The following is a 26625-nucleotide window of genomic DNA, read 5'->3' on the forward strand; positions in this document are numbered from 1 at the left end:
TCCAAGCACCCAGCTGGGGGCAAATAAAATCTACGCGCTGGATCAGACCTGAAATTGTAAGCAATAACATCACCTTCGTCCCGGAAAGGTTAGTACCACTCGAGTCAGGCTGAGGGCTGCTGCTGGGTTTGGTTTTCCTGCTCACAAGGCAGTGGGGCAGAGGACCATGCTGGGCAGCTCTTCTCAACCAGAAGGGCCAGCTTTAGAAAACAAGAAGACACACCAGGCTTTCCACAGAGCCTACTGAAGCCACGGAGAAAGCAAAGCGAAACTCATGGACCAAAGTGTTTTGATGCTAGTTTTAGTAAGTCACATTTTGCAGAAAAAAAAGGCAATTGCATCCATATTTAACAACCGTTAAACACATTTAAATGGCGTTATAGAAGGGGTAGTTTATAGTCAAGAGGAAACACGTCAAGTGTTGAAGTTCTACCTGTTTGGAATCCAAACTTTCTCCCTGGATGATATTCCAGTTGACAAAAGGGCCTTGTTCAGATATCTGGGATCAACTGAATACATTTATTTAAAAGCAATTTTAAATATTAAAAAAGTAGAAATGAACACATACAGTACTCAAAAACTGTCACATTAAATACATGTGAATAGACATGTGTACTGATGTTTTACCTTAACATTCAATGAGAATTCAAGATTTTAACTAGTGGCATGATCAGATCTGACTTCTGTACATGTGATGTTCAATGTAATAAAAAAATAAATAGCAACTGTTGTTCAACAGTAAATAAGACATCTGCAGAGCATACTTCCCCCTCTGGGGGCACCTTCCCCTGGCCCTCCCCCCAGCCCCTATCAGCTATTTTTCCATAAAGATTTAGACTTTCCAAATACTATGTCATGTACAAAATCGCAGACAGTGGCTCATTGAGTTCAAATATAATACTGTACTTAAACTCAATCAATATCATACATTTTCAGATTTCTTATGACCCACAATAAGCCAGAATAAACAGAACTATTGTTCCCGATGGAACTCATTTAATTTTATAAAATGCATATGTATACTATTTTAAAGAGCATAGAAAATAATGACATTTGACTCTACATAATTTTACATGCCTAGGTTTTCTTTAAATGGTTTGCTTTTTTATCAGTTTATTTCAAGATCACTTAAAAATACAATTGACCACAAAAGTGAATAGGTTTTGTTCTTTAATGCAACTTAAAACACTGTATTAATGGCTAAAATGGAATGCTAAATAAATGCTAATCCTGACTTCCTTTCCATTAAAAAAAAAAAAAAAGAGTAAAAGTCTGAAATACTGGAACTGGTAATACTGAAGATTAGATGCCAGCAGGCTTGCTCACTCATTGTGTAATTTTATTTTTTTAATAAACTTTTATCGTAAGTGATAAAACCATTAACAGTTGATAAACGTTTTTCCATTTTTTTCCATCTGGGGTTTAGACTGGTATTTGTTTCCATATTAACCACAAACAGAATTAAATATTCACTGACTACAGTCTTGTAAAACTGAATTAAAAATGAAAGCCCTCAGAGAGCCTGAGATGTGCTTTTATGAAATGAAAATCTTTCCATGCAGCCAAGACAATCTGCTTTGAAATAGCACTGCTAGGTACTGAAGCCAAAATAACATTTAACACAAGTAATGCAAAGCTACGTATGAAAGTTATGGAACCCGCTACAGACAAACCATGGGAAAAACCACAATTGCATTATGTTTCAAAGTTAAAAAATGATCTTGAAAGTGACACAGTTAATGAAAGTTTTCAGTAATGCATGTAAGTGTTTTCTGGCAATGAAGCTTTATACCAACTTTCAAGAAACCTCAGGTCAAATGCAGCCTTCTAATGATTTTCTTACCAATTAGTTTTATAATAATGCTTGTTAGCTGGTGCTTTGAATTGAGACTACTACAGTTACTGTTTAGTGAACTTTACTAAAACCAGCTCGATGCTTGTCATCTGATTATTAACAGCCTGATCAAATGCATGGAAGGTCGTATTAACTTCCACTTTCTAAAGCAATTAAAAATAATTTAAATTTATCCTTATACCACCACTTAAGAAATTTTATTTAGATAACTAACTTTTAGCAAGGTTGAAGACAGAGGAAAAAGAACCCACAAAATCATTTTTCAAAGAGCCAATTTAGCTATAAACAAATACTGTTGCAAGCTCACATTAATCTGAATAGCAATTAAGTTAAAATGTTCTCTTCTTCAAATGTAGCTATATGACTACAGGACTACTTTTGTACAAAGGCAGGTTTCAAGTAAGCATCTAAATGCATGCATAATGTCAACAGTTAACATTTTCTAGAAGTCCTTGGTTACTAAGAATTCAGTGAAAGAAACCAGCAAATTTTACATATACCTACTATAGAACAATATGACTAATTTTCATTAAAATAAGTTTTCGAATGAAATAAATTTGTAACTTTTCAAAGTGAGGTAATATCACAGGGGAACTGCAATCACAGTTTGGCATAGGTCCACATAATATAAACATGAAATGCTGTATGCACACCATAAAACATTACTGTTATCTGTAAAGTCAGTGAATATTTGTCTTCATAATTACACTTAACTGAGCACTATATTAAATAAATACCAAAGTGGGTTTCATAGCTGTAAACTGCATACACTTAGAAACTGCAGACTGATTTTTAAATTGTCCAAAACCATTCACTCATTCTAACTTTCTGCTAATTGTATATTGAGAATACCGAGTTATTAGGAACAGTCCTTTCTGTACAGTTACATGGTTGATGGAGACCACCTATGTTTGGAAAGCTGGCAGTTCATACATATTTTTAACAGCTCAGACAGAGATGTAAGTGCTAGATGCCGAGGATGGCTTCAACGAACCCAATAAGGCGTGCCAGGTTCCAAGGCTACCATAATACTGGCAAAGGCAGAATAACACAGTATATTTACAATACATATAATTCAACCTCATGAGGTGAAACTTAAATGAATTCTTAATTTGTAACAGCAGCTATATATACAATTGTGCACAGGATTACAGGGAGGCAGCAGCGTTTGCTTTTGCTAAAAAGCCCGTCTTGCATGAAGAATGTGCAATGCTCAAGTTTAGTTTTTTGTTGTTGTTGTTTTTACTAGTCTGACAGAATGTGCACAAAGGACACTGGAAAGACTCCTTTCCTCTCTGGCTGTCCTTCGATGTGGCCGATCTGCAACACAAGAGAAAAAAACGTAAATACGCATACGTATATTGTTCACAAACAGTATTTATTTCATTAAAAAACAGCAGAATTGCATAGATATTATGGAGCCTCTGCAAGTTATTTGATAGTTTAATGCATACCTTAGTTAATGTTCGAACTTGTGTAAAGGAGCAAAACAAAACCACACGAGCATATCATAAATAAGACAAACCAACTGAAGCTAAAGAGAACAAAGCTACAGCTGAATTTAGAAACCTGTAGGGGCTATATACGCCACTGAATTTCAAGAACCTCACCAAAACTGAAGGCCGACTCTCTATTTTCTGACAGATTAACTTGCCGTAACAAGGCACGCGTCTCTCAGAAGCATTCGTCTTAGTTAACAGACTAATGCTAAACATCTCACTTGAGGGAATGCCTGCTTACAACTGTGAAGTTACTTATGATAATCTGCATTGCTGGATGCAATAAATCCTAGATAAAATTCACTTATTTGAAGTGATAAAGGCCTAGCTGTTTTCTCATTCAATTATAGCATGATTTCTAACGATTTATGTGCATACTGGTGTTTGTAACAAACGACAGCATTGTCTCATTAAGCACTTTCTGTATACAATTTCTTACATACTTTGAATAATAGTCATTTATAAAGAGATTTTTAAGCAACTTTTAACAAAGACAGCACTTTCTATATGAACTTTTCGTGTTCAAAATGCCTTATGGTAAACAATTGTCAAACTGATAGCACTGGAGCAGCAGTCTCGACTGACCACATAACCCTCTTCTCATCCTGCTACAGTACTGCTCATACTTTCAGAATAATAATGTACCTCCTTCCTCTTCCATGAACTAACAAAATGGGAAGGGGAAACATGCAGGGCTGGCCATTTCCTCTTGTAGAGCCAAATTTTTGAAGCGTATGAGTCAACAGCACTCATTTCCCTCCTCAGAAATGCTCGAACCGGAGCACTTCATGGAATTTGTCAGGCATGTGGCTTCATAAAACCCCTGCGTACTTCACAAAACAGATTCAGCAACTAACAAAACTATAATCATGGACTGAGTGGTATGGCAAATACAGCAGCTTTTTGCTTCATGTTGCTTTTTTGATACCATCTTTTCAGCTGAGACTTTTCCACATTTAAATGTCCTGCTGATGAGTGAGAGGAAACCGCGTAGCTAGAACCAAAATAGTAAAGATTGCATCGCACTTAGATTAGGAAACCGTAGGCAGCACTGCAATAAGGATTTGTTTTAATCAAATTGAATGAAACCTGCCTCATTTTCCCCAGTAATAACTCTCAGGTGGGGCAATTTGATGTAGGAGGGCTTTGGAAACAACAATTAGATTTTCAAGAGAAGTTGGAGCCCCTGAGCAGGGCTGAGAAAGCCTGACAATAGTGCTAAAAAACCGAAGACAATAGCATAGAGAAGGGGGGAGGAGTATGATACAAAATGATGACACAGGATGGGAGAAAATGTTGATCGACTACCTCTCATTTAGGGAAAAAAATCAGTAACTGGAAGCACTAATTTCAAACAGTCTTTCAGATTCCCAGCAGCCCCTATATGTAAAAGTTATCGTTTTTGGTGTACTGCAGATAATTACACTTCCCATTTTTCATGAAGATCATAAGCATACTAAATGGGGTGAAGATATGACACATCCTCTTTACTTGATGGAAGGCTAGCATACATTACAGCCCCAACGTACATAAGTACAGATGTGTTGTTACAAGCCTGCAATAAAGCCAAACCTAGTCAGGATGCTGCTAGCAGACTCCCAGGAACAGGCAGACCCTAAGAGAAAAAGGGGATCTCCTCTAGCATGAGTTTAAATGCTGGACATCTGTTTGTGCAAAAAAAAAAACAACAAAAAAACAGCCTGCCCCTGCTGCATCCCTCCCTTCTCCCCTTCCAGTAAAAAACAAAACAAAAAAACAAACAAACAAAAAAAAACACACAGAAGAGCAACTACAAAAAAAAAATCAGAAAAAAAAGCAGCTTTCCTTTAAAAGTCATAAAGAAGTTGTGTGGAGCTATAAAAGGAAAAGATACATACCCACCACTCTTGGTCCTCTTCACCAGTTACAATAATTACTTCTCCTTCAACAAACGTGAGCTCATCATCGTTATCTGCCTGGCAGTCATAAATGGTCTTCACTCGCCTAACCTTGTTCTTTCCCTAAAAATACAGCAAAGTTTTAGATGAAAGACATGAGGAACAGCAAAAATGTATTGTATGAGTTATTCCTTCCAGTTATGCTTTATTTTATGAAAATGTGAAGCCCACCGAATTTCCTTCTCTGCAATTAGGGCATGAAAATCTAAAAACTACAATTCAACGAGGAAAAAAAGAAAAAAGATACCTACACATGTCTAGGTTTTCTTTCTCTTAAGATTCAAAACTCCGAAGAGACTTTTATATCTAGTGCATTGCATGAGTATCCTACACATCTTCCATCAAAGCTTAAATGAAGTCATTACATTCTTCCCATTCACAACCACCCTCCTTCTCCTACAACATATACATAACTAAAAAAACAAAACAGAAATTCCTATCTCCGAACGTTGCAAGAGTGGTACAGACCGAGGGAAATGCTGCCTTTAAATCCCAGTATTCCTCTCAATTTGGGGTTTGGGTCTAGCAGGAAAATACAATATCCTCTGACTTCAGATCTGCTTATAGGATTGAATCTGGAAATTATTTCTGAATGGGTTTTGATCCAGAATGTTACTGATTTCTTATTAAAAAGAACCATAATTTCAGATGGCAGCATTATTTTGTGATGATAGCTCACAATAGATATTCTCACAGTTCCCCTATTCTGAGTCCAAGTATTTTCTAGGTCATATTTTGCTGCGTGCTGCTAATTCATATGAAAAAGCCTAGGCCACGGACTCCTCCCTGAACATATGTTTCTCATGGCAGGAAAAATGCTTCAAATTATTTCCAAATAGACTAAGTAAGCAATGTGAACAGAAATATGCTGCTACTTTATATTCACAGAAATATGCTGCTGCTTTATAGTCCTTGTTTTTATACCCACACTTCTTCAAAAACCGCAGTTCCCCTTTGAACAGAAGTAGTCAGATAACAAGAATGCAAAAAACAAGAACAGCAGAAGGAGATGAGAGGCAGGAGGGCTACCAAGAAAAAGTCAGCAGGTTTAGAGGAATTTGAGCCAAAAGTAACTTCACAGAGGAAATTTCCTAGGGAGTCTTCTCTTTGCTGTTACCTACCCATTTGGAATACCTCTGCATTTTGGGAAAAAAATAAAAAATAAAAATACGTGCAGTTCAACAGCAGAACAGACCCATAGCAAGCAGCACTCACATTATAAAGTTACAGAAAAATAACAATTACATGTGTAAGGGGTGATGCAGTGAACTGAACATAAGACTAGAAAAAATGTACTCTTGAGACAAATGAACAGAAATACCTTAGGTGAAATTTATACGAGATCAAAGGGAAGGGTTTTTTTTTGTCCTTTTTTCCCCCTCAGCAAGGATTTGCTGTAGCAAGTTACTTCAAAAAATGCTTTTTTTTTTTTTTTTTAATAAATTCAAATAATTTGAACAGAAATCTTAACTATCACAAGGGATTGAAATTCACTATTAATGGATATTTGGAGCCCGTCCCAGCTTTCAGCTCCAGAGAAGCTTTGCAAACTAAGAACAGCTCCAATCAATGCTCACTGGATGAAGGGAAACAACTACTTCTGACAGATAAAAATTGTATCATTCAGCAAGAAGACTGCACAAAGTTTTATTCCTCTAACCTTTGAGACTGCGTGCAACTGTGCTTGTAAGAAACCATGAAAAATGCCTGAAGTTGCTCCTAGTTCTTTTTGCTTAGTACTACAGACGACATTTTAATATTTTATTACTTTCACCTAGAAGAGCAGTAGAAGGAAAAATTCAAACCTGAGGTGGTATTAATCTTAGGAAGGTTTACAAAAGGATGAATATGAAGAAAGTACGTGTTTTCCAGAACAGAGACTGGGGCACTGGTGTGTGAAAAAATCAAAGTAATTCCAGGGCATGTAATTTGCAACTATAAACAGAAACACACAAAAATCACAACTCCATATCCAAATATTAGTACCTATTCAGGAACACATTTCTTCTGTTCAAGACCAAACATTAATCAGCTGCTATAGTCATTAAATAATGCCTTCATGTTCTTATTTAAACTCAACAATTGTTTAAGAAGCATTTTTGTCTCTATAAAACATATACACAAGTGTTCAGTGTTGTTTTACAAGCATTCAGAATAGGCTTCATTTCTCTAAAAATGTCCTTTTAATTCCTCGTGTATTATCAGTGTTGGCATTTCTACCCAATAATTTTGAACCACTGGTTTTCTGCAAGTTCCAAAAACCAACCTTGGTCCTCTATTTGGTAGCTAAACAGGCAAAATCAAGACTGAAGTAACCACACGTACTAGTGGCTGTTCTCACAGGTCTTAATGTTGCACTGTCATGTAGTATTTCATCAGTTTGTGCTGAGAGGAAATAGCGACAGGTTGAAAGTGCAAGCAAAACACATTTAAGATGAACTCTTGCACATTATTGCTGGAGGAAAAAGAAGTGCAGTGGACAAGAAAGATGTATGTGCGTACACAATGCTGAGCAGAAGAGTGGAAAGTAATTATCATGGATACATCATCATTTTGATCACTCCAGAAGAGAGGAACCATTTAATGTACTGAACATATGAAAATGGCTGAATTTGGAGAACACTGAATTTTTACTCATGATGTTTCTGTATAAAAAAGGGGGAGAGTTTAAAAAACTCAAACCCAAAAACCTAATCCACCACTTGCTGTCATTCCTTCTATTAGGAGCGGAAAATAGCTGAGAATGACCAGCTTTATTTGCCTCCTTGTATTTAAAAGTACATGAACTATCAAATCATGGTTGCAGACACCTTTTGATCAGATCACTGTACTTTTTATTTTTAATCTACTCTCCAGAGGGATCAGGAAGCCCCAGCACCAACTGTCTTCCTCAGTTCAGATAGGAAGTTACAGACAAGTCAAGCACAGAAGCCAGGCAGAATAATGGCCCTACACAAAGTGTTCTTTCTCAAACAAGCACACGAAGGGAGAAACTCACCCTCTGCTTTCACTACCAGAACGGAAGTCACATTTCCTTTCACATAAGTGCTTTGCATAGCCAATTTGACAAGCAAAACCAGCTCCTTTTTGATGCATTCTTAATGATGAAAATCTTGAGAGCACTCTGGAGTTTCATAAAATGATTTCAATATACATATGCATGAAAAAAAGCCTCTGTTGGAAGGAAATTGCACTTGCTAGCAAGATGAATAGCAAGATGAACTGGGGATTGAGCAAGGAGACTTGGAACCTAGTTATAGCCCCAGCTCCGTTACGGCACACCATCCAGCCATGTCTATTTTAGAAACTGAGCAATATATCTGAACCTCTGTTAACCTTGTAAGTACGCCTACATCATATATTCATGACAGGAACATTCACAAGTTTGTCACAGTTTACCTGTCATTTACATAATTATTATTTTAATCTACTGACTAATATAGGTCAGCACTAATAGGTGCTAACATCCTTTTTTAACAGTTAAAAATCAAAAATATAAATATTCCAATAATCTACAAAGCAGTCAGCAGACAGCAGAGAAAATCAATTAACTCAGAAGTATGACTTGCACAGTTAGACATGCCCAAGTTTCCCAGTAAATCTAAATACATCAGCATGCTCCCAAGACTACCGTTTTGTATTACTAGTATTTGCTTCAGCATGCACGAGGCCTTGTAAACCCCAAGGATTTGCTGAAGCTGCTTGGAAGTACAAAAAGAGTACCTCATTCCCTGTCCCAGCCCATAACGTTACCAGCTTTGTGTGCTTAGCTCAAGGGCTTTCTTTTTTGCACAGATACTCCTATGGTAACTTCAAAGCCTTGCATGGAAAATTTTAACTAGCTGGAACAATACCTACCATATTTATTTTCCTGGGAAGTGGCACAGGGGTTTCTGGCAAGGTATGCGTTATGTCATTAGACTCTTCAGATGCTTGCTTTTGGACGGTGTCTCTAGATTGTACATTTGGAGAAAGATCTAAGGAGTGAGATTTTTGATTCGCCTCTGAGGGCTGAGGCTTTGGTGATGCTTCTCCACCTTGAGTTTTAGCCAACAGCTCTCCAAGCTGAGGTTTTGGAGGAAGGTCCTTAATTTGCGGCTTTGGAGGTAAGTCTCCAAGTTGCGGTTTTGGTGGCAAATCTCCTAGCTGAGGCTTTGGGGGTAGTTCTCCAGGCTTTGGGGGTAAGTCTCCCACTTGAGGTTTCTGAGTTAGTTCCAGAGGCAGAGGCTTTGGAGGCAAATCTCCAGGTTGTGGTTTCTGTGGTATATCGATGGACAGTGAGGGCTTAAACATTTCCGTGTGTTGATTGGATTTATCTATTGAAAGATGATGACTGGTTTCTATTTTTCTTAGTGCCACTAAAACAAAAGAAGAAAGTCTATTCACAATCTCATTTAAATATTAAAGAACTGAGGCGCATATCAAAACTGTAACGGTATAATGACCATATGTTCACCAAGCTCTGACAACTACCCATATGTCCTCCTAGTCTGTGAAAAACGCAAGACAATGCGACTTCACTTAACCCTCTTTCGCTGAGGACAATGCTAGGTCTCATTTCATTGCTCCTATTGGAGGCCTGGAATGCTTAACCCAGCAGCTACTACGCATCAATTTATAGATTAACCTCTTGTGGTGAAATAAGGTGATTGGTCTTTAGACCCGAAACAAAGATACTGAACGTAAAAAAGATGTATTTTGCAAAAAAGTCTATCAACCCACCGATGTGACTGCAGTGAAAATTCTCTTTAATGCCAATTATTCATACATGCAATTGAGCTTCATACAAAAAAAAGATCAAGTCTCAGGATTACTGTCTCTACAATCTTAAGGAAGAGAGCAAGTGACCACGTATGTGTACAGCCTATACAACAAATTGTAATATAGATTTTCAAACTAAAACAAATTATTTTAAATTTGTACAATTTACTAAAGAGGAGATATTGTACAATAATGTATTTTGCAGATTTTATGGAAAGAAAATGAAAATAGCTTTTTCTCGGTGTCATGCACTGATTCTACTGCTTATTCCCTTAAGAAAAATTCTAATTGTATAATGCTACTTGACTAAAATCTATCTTAAAAACTTAAACTGAAAACAACAAGAAGTCCCCAAGCCAAACAAACTTGTATTAAAGGAGACGCAAGGGAAAATGAGAGAAAAAAAAAGTTGTGATCCGTAACTAAAGTAACAAATTTTGACTAGAAGAAATCATTTTATATTGTATTCAGCATGGGTTTATTGTATCGTACCAGCCAAAAAAGGTGGTATGACATTTTACTGAGAAAGCAACACCACTCACTTTGGATATCAGCTACTACAAAGAACCTTTTCATGCTGTTTTATGGTTATTTATACCAAAAGAGCAAAAATCTGCATAATTTCCATGAAGAAATTGAATAGCTATTATCAGAAGCCTCAATTTAAAAAACTACTAGACTTAACTATTAGTAATCATACAGGTGCTGATCATCCACATTGGTTTGAGACTTAAATAACATGAAAAACTGACACTAGCCCTTAGCAAAGTGCTTTGATTGAGCCCATATTAAATTTTTACCTGTAACCATCTATATCATTTTAAATCAAAGAAATGTTGACTTCATTACTAGTCATATTCTATCATACCATTTAGTGTCTCTTTCAGAAGATGATATAATTACCATTTAATCATTTCACATTTTCTGTTAAAGCGATTTGTGCTCTATAGTTCAGCCATCTAGTTTCAAAAGTTTGGACAGGCAGTATTCACTTGCTGATCTTCAGGCTCTACAATCCTGAGTAATCATCCACTCACACAGGCATAATGTATTCTTGATGGATTCTGTATTAGGCGGGGGTAGGCCTGCTTACCATTTTATAGTCTGATGCAGAAGTGCAAAAAAAACTTTGCACTCGTAAGGCAGGTTTTATTTAGAGAGGGTAAAAGAAGCATTTCTAAAAAGAAAAGGACCATAAGGTGTTGACTGGGATGATGGTCTCAGCAACTCTGTCACTGATATATTTATTTATATATAATATAAAATAAGCAAGTACACGCAATATAAATGAGCATGGAACAGTACCTGATTCCTTTCCAAGTAGTTAACAGAACAACAGCCCTGTCTGCCAAAACATGGCAATGGACACGCTTCAAAGATATTAAGAAATTGATATATGGATATTGGGTAGAATAAAGAATTGACCAATGAGAGCGGTCAAAGATGGAAACAGGAGCCCCAAGAGAGGTTAACCACCAAGACAGTCAAAAAGTGGTTGCATATGGCATTGAACAACCTGCTCTCATATCAAAAAGTTCATAGAATCGTAGAATCATTCAGGTTAGAAAGACCTCTAAGATGATCTAGTACCAGTTTAGTTTTTAAGTTGTCCCTGCTATGAGTGGGGGATTGGACCAGATGACCTCCTGAGGTCTCTTTCAGCTTCTATTATTTTGATTTTTTTCCCCTTCACTATGTTTTATAGGTCTAACTAATTTTTAGTTTAATAAAAACCTTCCCAATCTCCAAAACCTTTTCAGTTTCAGTAAAGTTCCATGGTTTGTGGTGTTCTGGAAATAAAACTTTGCTGAAAAAGCAATATATTTGAAATGAACACGTATTCACACACACATTTAAGAGAGGATTATGAGAACACCCACAAAAAAACCCTCTTACCTTTCTGAGGTAGTTTGGGAAGAACTCTAGGGCCAAGTGCAGTCTTTGCAGTCCCAGTGCTAAATCAACAAATGTGAATTATTAGTGCAATTGTTATAAAGTGTACTTCTTCTACCCTATTTTTTTTCCTCTACACAACCATAATTTAGAAAAAATCCACTTTTTTTTTTGTATAACCAATTTGTCATCTTCTCTGTGCAACAATCCCAAAACTCAAAGTGCTGTTAAGAACAGACTGCTTTTTTAAACAGAGAAAGGGACACACAAACACCACTCAGCTCTAGTGCTACAGGGCAGATTTATTCTATAAACAAAATGTGCAAAAATGTACTCTGAAAATGGATGAAGCTGAACAACCAGACCAGCTCAGTGGGGAGACCCTGAACTTTAAAGAAACGTCAGTCTTTCAATATTAAAATAACTATATTGAATCATTCAAAATATTAGCTGTCCTCTATGTGAGTGGTTTGAAGTTTTCCAGGACTGAGTCTATGCCTTGCACGAGTGTAACTGCACACAAAACCGCAACTGCATTAGGCAAAAAACTTATCTGCTACTCAAGCACTGATACCTGCAGGCAAGCAACACCCTGCATCATTGTCAACTTCTGTTACAGCCGTGTTAGCTACTCATAGTGGTAGGCAACAATACAAGCAGGACAGTTGGGAGTATTTCATTAAAGTATAGAAATCTGAGATAGTTGCATATTACCAACTTTCCTCCTATGCTTTCTTTCCACTCTGCACTTTTTTTTTTTTACCCCCAGAATTCACAACAGGAAGTCTCAATTTTGCAAAATTTACTACAAACTTCAATAAAAAAGAATCACAATCCTTCCAACAGTAGCATACCTTACTGTGGTATGCTACACTTACACATTTTTATAGAAAAGGACTGGAAAAGAATTACACAAATCTGTGCACATACTTCTATGTTTTTTAGAACTATTCTTACACCAGAGAGTAAGAAACACAAAGATGATGTTTATAAGACGACATCTTGACTAGCAGATTGGAATTTTCATTTTTCATGTGGCCAATTTACACATCAATCACATACTTCCGTAACTTACTGTCAGCAGCCAGGTCTACCTGTGTCACAGGTAGCTCTCCTTGAGACACGCTACACTGCCTTAGGACAGTGAACCCTATGAGGCTTTGAAAATATCAGTTACAAGTATGTATAAATAAATGGTTGTGATTCCTTTTGCTTTCTGTACTCAATTAGGAAGAGGCTCCCTAGAAGGCTTACTTTTTTATTTAATTTTAAAACAAACAATGCATTTAAATTAACTCTGATTTTAAGGAAATAAGCTATTTGTTGAAAATGTTCCCCCCCCGATCCAAACACAACAGTGACACCTGTTTCCTCACACAAGCAATCTTATAAAATATTTGCTTCCTTAACTCAATTTAATCCTAAACTACTATCTGGCTTGACACCAGCTAAACCCTGCCGTAAAAGGGAAAATAATCTGACAGGTTGTTCTGCTTTCATGAAGTTACAATTCTGATGAGTTTTGTGCCTTTGGACTCCAGCTTTCTGAACTTTTTGCTAAGGTAACTCCATTGCTTCATATTTGGAGGCTCTTTAAGCACAGATGAATAAATAAAGATCAGTATAATTTCAGAGTAATTACTCAAACAAGGGAGAGGGGTGACAAGCTTGTCAGAATACATTCAACAAAGCAGAGTCTTCTGCTGCATCAGTACCCTTGATCCCAGTACTTCTTGTCTCTGAAGGTAACTTTTGAAAATGAGCACAATGGAACACTAAAGCTTAATTTCCTAGCTTTAAAAGCTAAAATACATCATGACATAAAACTGTAAGAGCCAAACTCAATCTTCAACATGTAATTACCTAGGCCTTTGACTAATATATCAAGCACACATCTCACACTTTTACCCTCACCTTATACATATCAAGTATGGCACCAGCTCTTTGTGATGCAGATCACCACCACTTTTTCTTTGAATAACAAATGACACCTAGATGGATTCAGCAAACATGGCAAGTCAGCTGTGCTACCAAGAACACATCCACAGCCTGTCCAGGCAAGGCAGATCATAGACTGAGGATGTCCAGAAGCTCCATCTGCACATCTCCTGTGATTTGCATAATGTTACACATCCATCTCCACACCCTGATCACAGACATTTGTGGCCAGACAAGGACTCCATCATGCTGCTTGAGGCACGTGTTTATTACCACTACCGTGCTTTGAACCTAAGGACTCTGGAATTGCAACACGGATGAAGTAACAAATGGTGACAGGACTATGTGGCTATCCTTACTAGTCCAAATATTGAAAAAGACACTTAACTAGTGGCCGGATTAATGTTTTGTGTTCCTACAGCCTTGTGTGTCAGCACATAAACCTGGCAGAAAGGAAGACAGTCAACCTGGAGGGCTGAGACGACTCATCTCTGCTACAGAGCTAACTTCTATGTCTACCTACATCAAGAGTGACACTGTGAAATGTTTTGTTTTTCCACAGGTAGAGGCATGAGACTTCACATTAAAGTTGATAATATGAAATGCCAGGAAACATGGAAATAAAACTTTTGTCCCACTGGACTGCGATCCGAGGCAACATTCCCTAGCTCAGGCCTCGCTTCTGTAGGAGCAACAGGCAGATATTCTGGTACAAGTCGTTCTGTCCGTCCTGGTCAAAGGGTGAATTGTGTGTGGACAGCCATGAACGAAGCGTAGGAGGCTCGATGAAGCCAAAGCATTTGTATGGCAGTAATGCATGCAGAAAACTAATGAAGAAACACAGCTAGGATTTTACTTTGTGCGAAAGACTCTTTTTTTCCTCCCCTAATTCACAGATTAGTTATATTTAGATAAGTTTTCATCTTCCCTTTCATATAGCAATGTTTACCTTGACTGCTGAGACATCCCCTCAAACTTATTTGCAGCCTTAGTTGAAGGTGGGCCCAAATCATTACCTGAGGCAAAGAAAAAACAATTACAAAAATGAACATTAGGATAACTGAAATATGATCAGCAGAGGGTGCAACTTAAAGCAAAGTCCACAGTCTTTCAAGTATGCTCTATACAACGCCTGAAGATTTTAAAGATCAGTCTTTGCTAACAATTTAGTAACTGAAAAAGCTACAGGGACCTCAATAATCCAATCTGACCTTTCATATAACACATTTCAGAATTCACTGCTAGCTCACATCTGCTGTCAAGGGAAGACTGAATTACATTGCTGAGTTGATGCTGTAAGGCATTTGTTTTGAATATTGTGTTTCAATTTTCTCTGAAAAGGAGATACTGCAGGCCAGTATCCAAATATATTTATGGCAGATGTTTACATTTTGAATTATAAGGCAAACCGTTACAAAAATCAACACAAATTTGATTTTATTCACAAAATAACAAGTTTCTAAGGATTGGTATTTTATCATACAGAGTCATTAAATCATTAAAGGCTATTCTTTAAGCTTTGTTACCACAATGTTACAAAAAAAATGTTAACTCATGGTAAAAACAAGATCCTGGGTATATTCAATTATATCAAAAGGTAGTAAAACCCAAACTCAAGTGCTTCTCAGCTCCTTCAACAGAAATCTTTACTTTTATTAATCATCATCCAACTACTTCTAGTGCCTTTTTTGTTCCCCCTTCACTTTTTTGTTATAGCATATCTCAACAGTCTTAAAGCCAACTTCAAAAGCATTACATCAAGTTCAGAGACAAAATTTACTAGAGCGGCATTTAGTGATCCGAGAATGCAAAATACTTCCTATGCAAAAGAATGACATACCTTGCTAGATAGCATTCTTAGTGCATTGAGGTCTAAATGGAACACCAGAGAAGGCTGAGCCTCCCTAAAAGTTTTTGTTTATATAAAAAATGGAGAAGTACAAAACATTTTTAAGACTGAAACAAACTAAGCCTTTCACATATAGATCCTGTGGAAAACAAAAATATCTCATGGTTGCCATGGAAATCCAGCATCACCTAAAAGACATTTCTAGAACATATGTGAATAGCAACTTAATTTGCTTAGACATAAGCTAAGGATTGTTCTGCTTGAAACCTCAGTTAATGCACAGACTTGACAAAAGCTGAAATTCAAAATTACAAGAAATATAGCAACACAGAAAAGGAGCTTCTGAAAGGGAAAGCAGTGAGCATCTTACAACATTCTTACACCAAAGCCACAAGGGCTCGTATCTACAAGGGCCTTCCTCTTTTATAAACATGAAACATAATACTTGCTTCAAATCCAAATGGACTTGGAAACAAGTTTTGTGCAGTTCTCAGCTAAGAAAAGGAGGAGAAAATGCTCCTTTTCCATCCACTGTAACTTAGTCTACATAGCGTAGGCAGAAGAGGGACAGAAGAAGCAATTTTCCACTACTATGAAGTTCAACTTCACACTTGCACCTTCCTGTATTTTGGTTTCCTTCAACAGTTACCTGGTATTTTTAAAGAAAAGTTGACACTAACTTAAGTACTGGCTCCCACCACATCACTTTTCATTCTGCTAGTGTTACATTATGTAATATTCTAGTGTATGCTATTTTAGGAGTTGATCTGGACTTAAAAAATATATATTTGAAGTCCAAGCTCTTCCAATGTCTTTACTATCTCTGAAATAGTAGAATACTATATGAAACCTTTTTTCTTATCCCAGATGTCTGAAAAAATAGATAATCTAAAAGACTGCCATTGTTTGCATTCCTTGAGAAAAAAAGCTTCACTTTTCATTGGGCTCCATATTTCACTTCATATCAAATCCTAGATTAAACCTAGATGTAGATAACATTCTACACATGAGCACTACCGGATTTAACACATGTAACTCTATTTGCTGGGGGAAGAAAAAGTGCTTTTATGCTTGATATTAATTTTGTGTTTACATGAGAATAGAAAGAGGACATTCCTAATATCCGAGTAGTGTATGGATGACCCCTTATATAAGTATTAGATTCCAGCTCAAAAGTCTATGCATTTATGGAAATCCTGCCAGGAAGACTGAAACTACAGAACATTACATAGGCTTAAGATTGATAGCTACAGGGAGAAGTTGACTGCATAGAGAAATGTTTATTGCAAAGAGGAAGAATTTGAGTAGAATGGAAAATAATTTCTGAAAAGCCTGTTTCAGAACAGCATCCTGTTAAAAAAAAGTGCTGTTTCTGTGTAACTTCTGCTGGTAGAAGGACGTAAACCTATTTGTGTTTGCATACAGACAACATCACAAAATCTGAAAACATAAGACAACACATCCCACCAGTTAGGAGTGAACACTGTACAGCAGACTTGGCACAGAGCCCCAGGCAACGAGCTGTTCTGGGAATCAGGTGAACTGCACAGACCCACCGGGGGACATCTGCCCCAAAATCGAGATCCACCCAGACCAGTTAGCTGGTCTGGGCAGCAGCAGGGGTGAGCAAACAGATGCAGAGAAGATGCGGAAGATGAGAGGGATGGGGTGAAGCAGCCAGGGAAGCTAAGGGTAGAGAGAGGGAGGCAACAGAGGAGACTGAGCTGGGCCCCAGGGAAGTGTGGAATATTTTCAATTTTCTCAAGTGAGACTCAGATACAGAAGCCTTGAAGCTACAGTGCCCGAAGACAGAACTGTTGATTTATCTGATCTGACGTTACATCAAGCTGCAATCATCGGAACGCAAGCACCAGGTGAAAGAAACCAAAGATCATATATCATCCAGCACAAAGGTTTTCCCCTGCCCTTTTTGTTTTGCAGTTCAAAACTCACCCCAAGGAATTGGGCCCTTATTCTGGGGTCCATGAGGTAGTGGGCTTGGTGGGTCAGAGAGGGTTCTTTTGTGTCCTGGGGGTGGGGGAGGTGGTCTCTTCTTGGAAAGAGTGGAGCTGCCACTAGAGGTTTGAGTGCTTAGAGGGAGGGTTGAAGGTGGGCCTGCAAGATAACAAACAACCTTCTTACAAATACATGTGCATAAACACCAAAGCAGCACCGAAAAAAATCACAGTCAAGACCACAGTGAAGTGCAGCAAAGGACTAAAATCAAAAGATGAGCCATGCCAAAACACCGTTTGGATTAAACGACACATTCACCACATTTGTAACCAGGTTAGCTGTGGGAAGATAAGACAATAAAACAACACGCATACTTATGTTTGAAAATACAGGATTAATCGCTCCAGGATTTCTAATTTCAGGTATTATTTTAAAAAGACCTTAAAATTAAGTAACATTTAGTAATTGGGGTTTCACTTAGTATTTACCCATATCAGAACAAAATAGCATCCTATGTGTTCCTATTATGTGGTTAATTTTTTTTTGTTGGTTTTTACCTCCTCTCTCTAGAGACATACCAACTCTGTAATAAAGTGGAGGGGGGAGGAAGGGTAGAGAAATGTATATTCAAATTTTCTTTGCTTTGTATTCTGAAATAAAGCAATATTTTTTTTTCCTACGGTTATTTCCCATTTTTTCTTTCTTAAACACATTCTTAGAGCAACGCAAATTGTTGTATGCTGTGTATATAAAACATGTATCAGAAAGACCTTTTTATCAAGTTGAGATTAGATACTTAAATTTGCTTGTAGCACCTTACACAGTCACCTAAACCCTGCATTTCCCCCAGATGAATGTTGGCACAACTATTAATCACCACAGTATGTTCCACATGACACAGGAACAGATACTACTTAAAAGAAAAAGTAGCCACAGGGGAAGACGAGACGAGAGTTTTCCCTATTCAACTTCACCATTCACCTTCAAAACATCTTTAAGAAGAAACTGAAGGAAGCAGGCAGCGCAGGGCACAAGCAGGCAGCGAGGAGACAACTGCTCCAGTCAGCTGTCATTACTGCCAAAACAAATTATTTGTGACACTTACCTAATTTAGTTCTACGTTAGTTTAGATTAGCTTAAAGTGCATTTGTTTTTTAATCTTCTCACATAATAACACTTCCCTGCAGTCATGATCTTGCAGTAAGGTCTGCATGTAAGAGAGCTTTGTTATCACGGACTGGATAAATGACTGACCAGATAGCCTTAAAAGCCAAGTTATTTATATCTGAAATTTCATGTCTATCGTCACATGTTTTGCAGAACTATAAAATCAGCTTACTTCTGAAAACACAGCTTATCTGAACAGCATTTGAGACAAGACTTTCTATGTGCAGGTTAAGGGTATGTGCTGATGAACAAAATGAATTAGATTTGCATCTTTTGAAAGATTTGCCTAGTCTCTATAGGTAGACAGAAAAAGCACCAAGGCGTGCATTGCTTCCCAAATATGTATCATAAAAGTACTAAAATTTTAGCAAAGATTATTCTTCATTAGGCGAAACACTGAACATTGAAAAAAGTAGCTTCAATTACCACATAAACGTGCACGTTTGCAAAGTATTTTCGGCTGGTGACCTCCCTCTTTCTTCTTACCCCCAAAGAAAAGGTTAACAAGACTGCCCCTAACGATCCAATCTCTTTCAGTCAAGGCCTTTCGCTGTTCAGCAGAATCTCTCAGCCACAACCCCAGCAAGTATTTTGGGCCTGGCTTTTTATTACTCTTTTCAATCAAATCATACATTTTGCAGTTGTTCCTCTCTATTTAATTTACTCCCAAGTTCACAAAGTAATTAACTGACAAGCAGCAAATGTAAATGTAAATTCATAAGACTGTTCTCCAGTTTTTATGGTCTTTATAATTTTTTTTTTCTGTGACCTTAAGTTATTTAAGAAAGCAAACTAATTTAAAGCATGCATTTAAATGTTTCTCACAAAATAAAATAAAATAAAAAATCAGAAATACTATACTGAAATCTAGAAAAGCAGCCACATTCTTTCAAAATGTCTGCAAGTGCCCCTGGCTAGCAATTCATCGGTTCTAGCATGCCACCACCTGGCGTCCTATGGTGGGAACTACACTACAGCCTCACCGCTCACTGCTAGTCCTTCCCCTCCCTGCTGCAAACTACGAATAGCGCTAAGTTTGCTTAAAGAGAGGGAAAAAATGGAGGAAATACATTATGGTTGCTTTGTACAGTTATGTATTACAATAAAAACCATCGGAATTGAAATAAACTTTGTATTTATTGTCAACAAAATGAAGAATTCTTCACTGTAACAATAACGTTTAGTAGGATTAAGAACTTTCACTATGTTTATAAAGAAGTATTTTACATTTCACACTAGTAATATGACTCCAGACATCAAAGCTTAAAAACATCCTCCCCTCATAGCTTTAAAGAGTTCACACGGTATACAGCAATCACCGGAAAAGGTGTTAAGGTATCAAAAACAGGACATCTCTTCAGACTCCTAGCGTATGTTCCTATATTAATTTCACAGGTGAGTAAATAGTAACTTAGTATTCATACACTAACAATTAGATGGTTGAAACACCTCTTACTTTCAAATGAACAGTAAACAAAGGAAAACTTCAAGTGTCTTTTCAGAAAAAGGTACAAGGTCACATGTTTTGCATAAAGCAAACATGGAAAGTGTTCAGATCTAAATCAGTTTGTGGAAACAGCTGATGGAGTAATAAAGAGATCTGAGACTGTACTGTTTGTGAACTTATAAAATATTTCATATTACATAAATAAAATCCCATTTTTTTTATTATTTTTTAATTAGCCTTGTGTAAGTAATAATCAATTGCTTTTCTAGATCAAAAGTATTTTGTGATTCTAGCCAGGCAGCAAGCCAACCATTTCATCTCCACAGTCATCTTAATGATGTTTTCTCACATAATTGTGAATTTCACATTTCAAAAGATCATCTTCCTCCCAAAAGCCAAAAAAAACAAAGAATCATCTTGACCTTTCATTTTGCTTCCATTGGGCTCTCTCCCCTTCAGTTATTTGAGGAGCAGTTGCTTTCAGAACAAAGTACAAGCGATTGGCAACTTTTATGACTTTTATCCATCACAAGAACCAGATTCACGTGTGAACATACCATATAATCTTAAATATTGTACTACAGGAAATAACTGGAAAGACGTCTGCAATTAATAGTGCACTGCGCTTCAGCTTTTGTGCCGTTAGTATATTACCTATTAATTCGTGTACTGCTGAAAACATGCAAAGCTGTTACCATCCACTTAAGAAATGGTGGGTTTATAGTGTAAAAACCTCACATTTCTATGCATATTTTACCACTTAACGAGGGAGATGGAAGAACCAGTATTCCAGTTAATGGTAGAACGGGTACTGAAAAGGAAAGTAGGTTTATATTAAAAATTGTATTTTCATTAACAAATGTTGGTATTTTTATTTTTCAAGGTCTAATGATTGACACTTTTTGAATAGATATAACTAAAAGCCTTCTTCATGTTGCCTTACTTTAGACCATAATTAAAGAAATTGATCAGTCACTGCAAACAAGAAAGCTAGGAATACAAACTGATTCAATATTAGCACCTGAAAAACCAATGCTAGAACCTATCCTGTTTAAAAAAAGTGCCACAATTTCCATTAAACAACTATACGGTTTGGGTTGCTGCACAAATATCACTAGAAGAAAAGCAACACTTGTCAGTTAGCCCACCCTTATTATGGTACTAAAAAAATGCAAAGTTGGACTGGGATAACTATTTTTTTAAAAAAAAAAAATATTTTTGTAAATGTGTTGTATATTTTGGTAAAGTCTTTATATGCAAGAGAACAGTAGAATCTTGACAGCATTCAAAAGAAACAGAAGAAACTGAATGACCTCAAAGGCTGAAGGTAAGATTATTTCTTTAAGAAAGATTAAATATAACAAAATAATGGATAACGTTAGAGTTCTAGACTAAGAAGCTGTCATTACACTTCCCAGTCACTTGTAACTCAGAAGCTTTATTTAAACAAAGGTAAAAAAGAGATGGGCTAGTATGATGCACAAACAACTTGAATGATAGCAAAATAAAAATACTCCATTAAAAAACAAAGGAGGTGTTACATTTGCTTAGTCTAACAAAACAAAAATAGAGACTTGTATGATGTCTCTCCAGGCAGCAGCACCACAATAGACAATGAAAGAAAAATCACTGAAGGTAAATGGTAATGCTGGTACATGAACAAAGTAACTTACTGGGCTTCAGAAGATTTATAATCTTATGAGCAATGCAGTCAGGCAACTTGCAGAAGTCACTACTAAATGCAAATGAGGTAACTTGTTTAGAAAAAGAGTTTGATCAAGAAAAGCAGCAGATTATCTGACATGGTATCTGCAGTTGCAGTGGATTGGAACCACAGAGCTGTCCTCTGGTTTTACGTACCTAATACTATACTTGCAAGAGAGTGTAAATGCTTCAAAGCCTGCAAATTTTAAGATCCAAACTTCTTGACATGGAATTGATCCCTGACCTCCATATTTACCACACAAGAGAGAAGCAGGGAGGACCACTGAAGACCAATTAACTTCCATTTAAAATTAAGGAAACCTGGCTTAGGTTGCCTAACCCTTCTACAAAACTGGCAACATTGCCCTTGCTTTGGATTTGCAATTAAGCTTCTGCAAGTGTTGATTTAGCTATTGTGCTGATTCACGCACCTACTTCACACACCTACTTGAGACATAATGCAAACATAAGCTGGAAAGTTTAATGAAAAATACGAATTTCAAACAATTACTGATCAAAGACTTGACTGTCAAGACAACTAAGCTGAACCTAAATAAGGTTATACCAACTACTGGAAAAGGCATAACCAGGGTGGCTTATATAGCTACTGTACTCATTCTGCATTCTTTATTCTGTTAAGATTAATTAAATCCATAGCAGAAAGTATGAAAAGATCTATCCATAAATAAGCTGCTTTAGTGTAGAATACACTGGCTTAGCCAGTATTCCTTATCAGTTAAGGCTCACTCATCCTCCTTTGCACGGGTACAGCTGATAGGCAGGCACATCTGTTGTGCTGCTGCAGGAGCCTTCACTTCACACTGACAGCAAATGCCTAAGGAGCAGTGAAAACAATCATTCTGTCTCTCCGCTTTGTGAATGTAAATAAACCTGAAGACAAATAATCTTGGCTACTGCAGCTTTATGATTTTTTTTTTCTGAAGAGTTATCAAACTAGAGAATCTGGACTTATATTACAATGATGTATGGATAAACTTAAAAAAAATCCCCATATACACATACTCCAACAATTTTACTTCCATCCATACAATTTTAGTGATGAATCAAACTATTTTTTAGACATTGTATCCACTGAAAAACATGGACAAGAGTGGTGTGCATTACATAAATTGCTCTAAACTTACCTTCTTTCCCCAACACAGAGTTCAGACTCGATGGCTTTAACTCCACTGTGGAATCCCAAACACCATGGAACCTTGCTACCAACAAACTTCACTGGCAAATGAAGCCAGCTTATAGAGGGCTAAAGGGAGGTGGTTTTGTTTAAATATACAACATGTCTTGGAAAGATTTATCATCTGTATATCCCAAAGGTTGTAAGACATTATGAAACTTTCAATACTTCTCCTTTCTAAAACATAGATCTCTCCAGCTATCCACTCTCTGCAGACTGTCTCCATGCCCGAGCAGTGTCCCATGGTATCTGCTGGGGCCTCACAGCAGAGCAGGGACAAAGATCAGTTTACACGTGGGGAAAGAAGGCAAGTTTAAATTTAGTTATAGATTCAATATAGTAAAATACAATACTATGGTTTTCTTATGACCCTGAATCAAATAGGTAGCTACTGAAACGAACGTTTTCTAACAAAAAAAAAGATTTGATAATCAAGCATGTATGGTTAACTTTGATGTAAGGGATATACTCTTCCTAGTAATCAAAAAACCATCAGATTAAATTCTAAAGGATTATTTTTTTCCCTACAGAAACAAAACTGTATCAGACTGTTTCAAAATTAAGATGTGTCATCAGTGTCTTACGGAGTGGAGACACCCTTATTTTTTTCGCTTGTAAGCAATGTGTTTGTGGAAGCGTGTGTGTGATGGTAGGGGTAGATAAGGTGCTGCACAATCCATAATGAACCACAAGTACACCTGCAATGCTACTAGAATAACTCTTCCACACAGCTCAATGTTCTACGCATTTACCATTCCGTTCCCCTGTTCTTTTGAGTCTTCAAGTTATTCCTGGAAACAGACAGTGCAGGTCTAGGTATTTAATGAGTATTTCTAAAAACTGATTAAATACTTTATGATGTTATTCAACAGAAGTCAACCCACCAAAACCGGCATTACTCAGTCTGAAATTTTGGCATATCTGAAGCAGAGAAGACCAGTGACTTTAACTTAACAATAGATCCATCCAGCCCATCCCTGAGACTTACACTGTGAATCTGGCACTTTCCACTTGGATGTAGCATTTAACATCACTATTATCATTAGAAGGCAATGAGTCTCTATTTTGTGATATCATGTTATATGGTTGCAATATGAATAAGGACTTCTTTTGGATACTCCGTGACATAAAAACACAAATTCAAATTGTCATTTTCTCATTTGATTTTATTTTTAGCTTCAGTGTTGTGTTGATCCACTCATCTGGCAAACAGTTTGCAGAAACACCTAAGAAAATGCTTATCATTTCTGCAACTTGATTATATACTTGGAATGAAATATGCAGGCAAATATTCCCCTTCCTGGAAAAAAGACAATTTTCAGAATACATCCATATTAGAGCTATAATGCTAAAGAAATTATGTTCTTTATAATCCCTTGAAGCTGACAACATACTAAATACATATACTAGGTACAGACATATGCAAGACGAGCTCCTTAACCTTCTGAAGGAAAGGGGATTCACGATTAGTCAGGATTCCAACTCTTGTAACTTCCATGACAAAAAAAAAGAGAAGTTATTCTGGGTCAGACTGAAGGAACAGCTCTGCCAATATCCTGTGTCTGGCAATGGCCATTCAGTCAGTAGCAGTCATTAGACAGAGAACATTAAAAAAAAAAAAAAGTGGGGTCAGAAGGCAGAGGAAAGGTTATAAACTTGTAATGCCAACAGGAAGCTCAACACAGTGAAGTCAGAAGCAGTACAAATGAGTCCCCAAGTGAAACTGATATAAAGAAGTTCAGATTATGAAATCTTATGTGAAAAAAAGTATGCCCTGGCAAAATTGCTTTGTCTTTTAATGGAAAACAAGCCTGTATAAAAAGCAAAGTCAAGGGATTCCAAAGATGCCCGTATGTGACAAAGATTGATGGTGGAACAGTAGTTTTGAAGTCCAGCATCTGAATTGTATGAAAATGGGCATTTGATGTCAAATGACTCTGTTCTTTTTACTCCTTCACTTTTCTGTGAGAGCTTTTCACCATTATTTCTGAGAACAAAGTTGACTACAAGTTACGAAAATAAATATGAATTTACAGTAGTGCTAACAAAAGAGGCACTACCACTGAAGACTTAAACTACGTTGAAGCCTTCGTAAGAACCAGTTCTCTCTAACAAGTCTACTACAGAAGCACAATTCAGGTATTCCTGAATTAAGATTTTTTTTTTTTTTCCCTCTTTAAAGCTAGATTTGCATGAATTATGGAACACCACCTGTTATATTTCCTCTAACTGAAATTTATACTTTTCTACAGATTGAATCATAGAACGGCTTGGGTTGGAAGGGACCTTAAAGAACACCCAGTTCTAACCCCCCTTTCCATGGTCAGGGACACCTCCCACCAGACCAGCTTCTCCACGGCCCCATCCAGCCTGGCCTTGAACATCTCCAGGGATGGGGCATCCACAGCTTCTCTGGGCAGCCTGTGCCAGTGCCTCACCACCCTCAGAGTGAAGAATTTCTGCCTTAGATAGGTAGGTTACAGAACCACTATCTACTACAACTGCAAGAGTAAATCTCATGTGGAAGTATGTTCTCTTCCCTTTCAATCACTACCAAAAATGTCACTATTATTAATCACAGGAGAAAAAGTATCTCACCCATTTTGACTGAACGTGGATCGCAAAAACAACCTGTAGCACAAATCCTCCTTATGGGTAATTCTACAAAACCTTCTTGCCCTCTGCCAGAGGCTATACAGCACATCATCCTGTAGTGCTATACAGCACTACAAAACAGCAACCTTTTTCTAAAAGACCTATATTCTTGTGAATAAAACTGGTTTAAAGTGTTTCTCCAAAATGTAAGAATAACTTCTACATAAAATGAATCAAATGAAGCAAATTATTATTACAACGTACATGAATTAATGAAAGATGAATGAGTCCATCCATCACAAAGCGCCCCTTTGATTTTGAGAACATCCATCGAACCATATTAGAACATCAACATAATAAGAAAACTATGCTACATCTTGAAACATTGTAATGCATTTGATTAAAGGAAGGACAACTATAGAAAAATTACTGCTTGCAGACAGTTTCAGGACAGGCTTACCTTTGCCAGCATTTCTAGGAGGAAGAGGAGGAGCATCTGCAGTTGGAGAAGTGGGTGAATCCGTGCTTGTAGAAGCAAAAATCTGATTGGTAAAAGCTCCATAGGAGAGTCTCTGCTTGTCTCTAGGAGTGCTAAACCCAGGAAGAGTCATTTTGTCTTGGGGGGAAATACTCGAAGAATGACAAAAACTTTGGGGTCTTGGAGATCTTTCTTTTTTTATAGGACTAGGCTGTAAACAGAAATAGATTTATTATTAAAGCAGTAAGTATACAATATACTAAATAATATACTAATAAAAACCTAGTAATTTTCAGAATGTAAGAATAACTGTCAGTTCAAATAGCACTTTACTAAGACCAGACAGTTAAC

General features: G+C 37.0%; 1 protein-coding gene and 1 long non-coding RNA gene across 7 annotated transcripts in view; both read right to left on the reverse strand.

Annotated features, from left to right (window-relative positions):
• Positions 1-498: 498 nt before the first annotated feature.
• Positions 499-26625, reverse strand: part of ASAP1 (ArfGAP with SH3 domain, ankyrin repeat and PH domain 1) — a 166351-nt gene continuing 140224 nt past the window's right edge. For 4 of the 6 annotated variants that reach the window (XM_035318944.1, XM_035318942.1, XM_035318943.1 and 1 more), the window contains 7 exons: positions 26257-26485; positions 17686-17847; positions 14833-14899; positions 11949-12007; positions 9150-9649; positions 5232-5354; positions 499-3175 (listed from right to left, as the gene is read on the reverse strand). In XM_035318944.1, coding sequence (XP_035174835.1) covers positions 3101-3175; positions 5232-5354; positions 9150-9649; positions 11949-12007; positions 14833-14899; positions 17686-17847; positions 26257-26485 — 1215 coding nt within the window. In that variant the 3' untranslated portion in view covers positions 499-3100. The remainder of the gene's footprint in view (positions 3176-5231; positions 5355-9149; positions 9650-11948; positions 12008-14832; positions 14900-17685; positions 17848-26256; positions 26486-26625) is intronic. The other 2 variants (XM_035318947.1, XM_035318946.1) reach the window with 1 other exon arrangement.
• On the reverse strand, positions 22932-26250 carry LOC118162635. The gene is made up of 2 exons (XR_004748543.1): positions 23900-26250; positions 22932-23868 (listed from the first exon to the last, which is right to left on the reverse strand). It is a non-coding gene; the product is annotated as an uncharacterized LOC118162635 (long non-coding RNA).

This window comes from Oxyura jamaicensis, chromosome 2, assembly GCF_011077185.1.
Source record: "Oxyura jamaicensis isolate SHBP4307 breed ruddy duck chromosome 2, BPBGC_Ojam_1.0, whole genome shotgun sequence".
In the NCBI taxonomy this organism is placed as follows: domain Eukaryota; kingdom Metazoa; phylum Chordata; class Aves; order Anseriformes; family Anatidae; genus Oxyura; species Oxyura jamaicensis.